Source organism: Poecilia latipinna, unplaced genomic scaffold (genome assembly GCF_001443285.1).
Source record: "Poecilia latipinna isolate Pla-1442-1.1 unplaced genomic scaffold, P_latipinna-1.0 Scaffold397, whole genome shotgun sequence".
In the NCBI taxonomy this organism is placed as follows: domain Eukaryota; kingdom Metazoa; phylum Chordata; class Actinopteri; order Cyprinodontiformes; family Poeciliidae; genus Poecilia; species Poecilia latipinna.
Genome location: NW_015113013.1, coordinates 335,695 through 342,129, shown reverse-complemented (window position 1 = coordinate 342,129; position 6,435 = coordinate 335,695). Strand labels below are relative to the sequence as shown.

Genomic DNA, 6,435 nt, shown 5'->3' with positions numbered 1-6,435 from the left:
ATATTTAGGCCAACATGTTCAACTAATCCTGGATCCTTTAACAAACATCTTGAATGTATTTATGACTAGCAGGAATTAAAATTTAGATATCTGGGTTAACTGTGGCAGACTGGCGGAACGTTAGCTGGAGAGGCACCAGTAAGCCTCCCGACCCATAGGGACAAGGGTGTTAGAAAATGGATGGATGGACATCTGGGTTCAGTCTGTGTAATTGTGTCTAAGCCCTTTTGAGATGACAATGAAGTTCTATTGAAATAAAACAAATATGTAGATTATACAGAAATGTCCAAATTGTTGTTTGATCAACAAAGATGCTTCAGTTTCACAGCAGAAACTGATTGAAAGTTTCTGGAAGGTTTAAATTCTGTAACTATAAAGAATCAGAACCAGAAGAGAAATAAAGTTAGAAGAATTTTAGTTTTTCAGGAAGTCATAGAAACAAAATCTCTGCCCCAACAATGACCGCTCTCTCAAGATACTAAAACAAAAATCTTTACCATCAAATCAGTCAATGAGATAAAACACAACCTGAAAACCGACAGTGGGATTACTGCAAATGACGACATACGGCTAGAAACTCTAAAAACACATTCATGCGTTTTTAGAGTTTCATCTGTTTCAATCCTTCAGTTTTTAATTTTTAACAGATATTTTAATTCTTTTTTATGACATATTGCTTAATGTGAGTTACATGTTACATGAACAGAGATCATTGCTGCCCAATAAGAGTTCAGCATCACTGTTTAGCTGACAGACTGAAATCTTTGAACAATAGTGAATAACTGGTCATTATTTCTACACTAAACTCTCATCTTGTGTTCTCAGTTTCCCAGCATGCACTGGGTGGAGTGGTGGAGGTTAATGAGGGGGCGGAGTCTGTCCTGATGCCCTGCATTTACTCTGGTGTAATACCTGAAGACAATCCGTTCCTCCTCTGGACTCGCAGTGATCTCAGTCCTAACTCTGTCCACCTACGGAGAGAAAACGGTGACGATCTTAAAAACCAGAACCAGCGTTTCAGAGGACGGACCTCCATGAATCCTGACGCTCTGGATACTGGAAACTTCAGCCTGACTCTGAGGAAACCTGAGCAGGATGATGGAGGAAACTACAGCTGCAGCATCTCTGATGGAGTAAAAGAACGGACAGTGAAACAGATTCACCTGAAGGTCAAAGGTCAGATAAACAAGCAGTTTATATTTTAAAGTTCTGTATGAATGAATTTATTGAAATGAGAAAATGAATAATTGTTCATAGTTTCTGTAACCATGGAGACCAGACCCAAAATAACTCAGAATAACTGATGAATGGATTATTTCTATCATGACATTATTATTTCTACAATCATTTCTATAACCTGAGTTACTATCGAAACAGATTTATTTCCAATAAGCCTGCTGTTAATTCATAACAAAATGGAGATGCTTTCATTAATATGTCATATTTCTCTGAGTCTTCATATTTGACCTCAGTCACTATTTTAGTCTTTTATTAACACTAAAACAGTCAGCTCTTCATTGACAGCAGCTTTATTCAAACACATTCATGTAAATATCAGACAAAAATAAATATAGGGTTAGATAAAAATTCAGCATAATTTTATGACTTCTTAAAAAGACTTTATATTTATTAAGATTATAACATGTAATTTAACATGCTGATCATTGACCAGCTGTATAAACTGACCAGCTGACCGGATGAATCCCTAGTAATAATTAGTGTTGTTTCTCATCTCCAGCCTCCACAGAACCAAAAGGTTTTGTAGATCTGCTACGTATAGATCAAACCCTCTGATGCATCAATAACTGTCACATGAACCTCTGATGGATCAAAGTTTATGATGTTGATTATTAAATAAATGATTTTTATCCTGCAGACAGAAACTGAATGACATCAATCCAGAATAATGATCCAAACTGTTTCTGCTCATTTTGTCCTTTATTTCCTCTCAGTTGGTCAGCAGGAGGTCGAGGTCACTGAAGGGTCAGGTTCTGTCGTCCTGCCCTGCAGAACATCAGCCGACCTTCCTGAGGGGACGTCAGTGGAGTGGACCCGGTCAGAACCTCGTTCCATGTTCATTCATGTGTTTCCCAACACGAGTAAACACTACGCCCAGCAGGACAGACTTTACCGCGACCGAACAGAAATGAGCAAAGATTTCCTGAGGACCGGAGACGTCAGCCTGACCCTCATGTATCCCACACACAGAGACGATGGACGCTACGTCTGCACCGTCTACAGAGACCAGGACGTCCTGAGAGACACTGTGGTTCTGAAATATATCAAAGGTCAGTCCAGAGCATCAGGTCAGACCTTTCTCAGAGCAGCTGATAAAGGTCAAAGGTCAGACTGAGGTCAATCTTTCTCTGTTTTTCCACAGAACCATTTCCATCCTGGGCCTCAGCTCTGCTGGTTCTGCTGGTTCTGGTTCTCATCATCTCTGCGGGTCTTTTCTATCATTTCAAAGGTTATTTCCTGCCAGGTGAGTCTCTGAATGTTTCTACCCAGAAACCAGTTAGAGATCATGTGACCTGTCCTGGGGGTCAGAGGTCAACGGTTCATTTTATCATATCAGTTCAGATCTTTATGTTCATTCATGTTCAGATCAAATGCAGTGAAGTTACAAACCAGAACAAGAACCAGCAGCGTCTCTCTGCTTTCTGGACCTTTACTGATCTCTGGTTCTTGGTGACTGTTCGACTCCAGACGACGGGGGCCGGCTATACGCTGGGGCAAAAGGGGGCAGTGCCCCTCAAACAAACGTCTTGCCCCCTCAAATGAAACTCGCCAGAAATAACGGAACATCTCCTTTATCTGAGGTTCTGCGCACCGTGCTGAGCAGGCTGCGGTCTGTCTGTCTGTCTGCGGTCAGGCTGCAGCTGAAACCCCTCAGCTGCTAGTGAACAGCCAATCAGCATTCAGTATTCAAACCAGCCTCACACAAGCGAGATCCCGCCCCGTGCTAACCAACCTGCTTGCCAACGACAGCGACTTTATCAGTCAAGCAGTGGTGTAACTTTGTGTTAAAAGTTGGTGGGGACGAGGAGCTGATGTACCCAGTTACTGTAAGGCCTTTTGTTTTTTAATGCTAAAAATAAAGCTAAAACTTAAATGTGAATGCCAGACAGTCTTATTTAATAAATTTGGATATACATTCTGATCAGGCTTGTCAGATTAATAATAACTTTAAAAAAATAACCACAAAAAAGTCACAGAATAAGATTTTTTTCCCACCCTGATAGGCCTACCGATTTTAATTTGAACGTCTTTTCATTGCATTTTTCTTAGACACCTTTAAAAATGATTTCTATTCATATGTTGTTCTCTTTTTGTTCTTTGGAAACTAATAATTCAGTAATCTGTTTCTCTTTTAAGGACTTTTGATGATAAATACAGAAACAATAAAAATTAAGATGCCAACAATAATGATAGTAATATTAATCATAAAAGAATATTCAGGCCAAGTAGCCTACATCTTCTTTGATGGGAGGCGATGAGGGACCTGGATAATGGATAGCGCTGGCCCAAAAGGCTGAGGAACACTGGTCTAAAGTAATAAAATACACATATTATTCTTCTAAATGAACTGTATCTTACCAGTCTTATGGAAATACTCTCATACATAGACATTAATACGTAGACGCCTCATGAAGCGGGTCGGTCCATTGCTGCGATACGTCACAGCGTCCGCCATATTGAATGTGGAATATGTGCCATTAAGGTAATACAAGTAAAATGTAAAAGTATTTTAAATTAATTCTTGTCATTGACACATTTTCTCACACACATTAATATTTTTGGCAATCAAAGAAATGACTAAAGAGAGCATTTCTAACTTTTGATGTGATTATTTAATTGTTTTGGGGCATTTCTGAATAAAGAGCACGATTTTATTTGATAGAAACGATTCTGATAATTTTTATATTGACATTGATGAACAGACACTCTTTAACAGTGTTGAAACACACAGCACAGGACTTAAGGTGCTCCGATCGCTCTGCTGCCACAGAGAAGATGGCAGTGACGCAACGTACAATTCAGCACTCCATGAGGGGTCTGTGTATATGTCTAGGCGTAAATCCCGGAGGGGCCGGGGGAGTCAGGACCCCGACCCCTTTTAGTTAATTATAAGAGTGAAACAGGAAGGAGGGGCTGAGGAGTGACCGACAGTTCTGTGTGTGGGAGCCAAGAACAGAAGAGAGAACAACTATTAAAAAACGAAAAGTTATGCATTTATTTCTCACTGTCTTCAATGTAGAGCCTTTAAAACCACTAAATAAAATCTGAATATTTTTCTATATAAACCCTGGTGCTTTAAGTGTTACGTTTAAGTTATGATACCAGATATTCATTTCTATCTACTTGGTTCTCACTCATCCAGGACTAAAAAAGGTTTAAAAATAAAGCAACTTAAGTTATAATTTAAATAGACCATAACTTGTATTGGGAGCCATTTCAATAAATCAATGTTTATGCGGAATTTTATTAAAAGCATTTAATCATTAAAGCTTTTTTTTTTTAGAATCTTAAAGTTTTGTAAAGATGTAGCAGTGAAACTGAACAAAACTCATATCTAAGCAACATTTGAATTTTAGTTTTATTTCTCAGCAGGTTGCTTACTGAGAAAAACATGTTTGATGTGCATTACTAGTCGTTTTTGGTTCTGCAGCTTGAATGTGATTTAAAAACTTTTTAAACCATGTTACATTACGTTGCATTTCACTGTAACTTTGCCGACCTCCCAAAAATTGGTCTTAAGAAATGTTTCTGTTTATGGTCCCCCCTCCCCCCAATAATGAGATGGGATTTACACCCTTGCATACTCTCATAAATACACATAAACTACCAACAAACACAATTTCAACCGATCTGCATTGATTCCTGAACATTATTTCACATCTGAACAAAACATTGCTCACAAAATGTCTGTCCTCTAGTGGTGAAACTAGAAACTACAATTCAGTCCTGCCTTCAGAACAGTTTCATCCCCCATACTGCCGAGCAGAGGCCACTCCAGAATTTTTTTTTCTGTAGGTGCTAATGGGGAGCTAAGCATTTTACTGTGGATGGTATCACGGCTTTCATTTTCCCTATAATTCTAGACACACACGCATTAGTATTGTTATTTTAATCAGACTGATTTGCATTTATTTGACGCTTAGCGATCAGCACGACGCCTTGAGCCGTTAGCCAGATGATTTTCAGATAATATCACATTGGCAGGTTAAAACAGCATTCATGACAAATGTATTGACCCTTTGCAACTACGTCACTTAATCATTCAAAGCGCCATGATGTACATCGGAAGTGAGAATCTGAAGTATTTAACTGAGCAGCTAAAGTTGTTTTCCCAAGTTGTTTATGTCGGTTTATTCATGGTTTCTACTTGTTAAGTCGAGCTAATTTGTGAACGTAACACACCTGGTTTGGGCTAATAAATGGCGGTATTTACAGAAGTATGAAACAGCTAACTAGAAACACACCCGAACATCCTCCCTCCTGACGTGTTAATCAAATACCGACTTTGCCTGAATGCACACCACATGATTCATGTCACAATGTCATAAACAACGTAATAACAAAATGATAATACCGAAAAATCTCTAACAGAGGTAGCTAAAAAAACAAAGGTTAAATCAAGCAAAACATAACAGTGTAAACTAAAATGTGCGCACTTATTTTAGAATACAGTGTTATGATTTGTTGCCTTCTAAACAAAACCTAGTTATTCTGTAAATTAAATCCTAAACTTAAAGAAACCCAAATATACAACCCCTGGCAAAAAGTATGGAATCACCAGTCTTGGATGAGCACTCATTCAGACATTTCATGCTGTAAAACAAACTCGGATCAAAAACATGACACAATATTAAGGTCATTCCAAAGTGCAACTTGTTGGCTTTCAGGAACACTCAAAGAAATGAAGAGAAAACATTGTGGAAGTCAGTGAATGATACTTTTATTGACCAAGCACAGGGAAATAAATATGGAGTCACTCAATTCTGAGGAAAAATGTGTGGAATTATGAAAAACACAAACAAAAGATCGTTCAAAATACATCACTAGTATTTAGTTGCACCACCTTTGGCTTTCAGTCTCTGAGCCATGGACTTGATGAGTGACAAACAGTATGCTGCATCAATTTGGTGCCAACTCTCTTTGATAGCAGTTGCCAGATCAGCTTTGCAGGTCAGAGCCTTCTTGTGGGCCATTTTTTTCAAGCTCCACCACAGGTTTTCAATTGGGTTGAGATCTGGACTATTTGCAGGCCATGACATCAACTGAATGTGTCTGGAATGGCCTTATTATTGCATCATGTTTTTGATCTGAGTTTGTTTTACAGCATGAAATGTCTGAATGAGTGCTCATCCAAGACTGGTGACCCAATACTTTTTGCCAGGGGTTGTAAATGTGGTGAGACTGAACTATTGTGTG

At 38.7% G+C, this 6,435-nt stretch overlaps 1 protein-coding gene across 1 annotated transcript in view; it reads left to right on the top strand.

Moving 5' to 3' along the window:
* The first annotated feature begins 1,034 nt into the window (after nt 1–1,034).
* The window catches only part of LOC106950362 (NACHT, LRR and PYD domains-containing protein 3-like), a 69,990-nt gene continuing 64,589 nt past the window's right edge, over nt 1,035–6,435 (top strand). The window contains exons 1-3 of the mRNA XM_015037160.1: nt 1,035–1,176; nt 1,953–2,288; nt 2,381–2,482. Of these exons, the coding sequence (XP_014892646.1) occupies nt 1,035–1,176; nt 1,953–2,288; nt 2,381–2,482 (580 nt within the window). The remainder of the gene's footprint in view (nt 1,177–1,952; nt 2,289–2,380; nt 2,483–6,435) is intronic.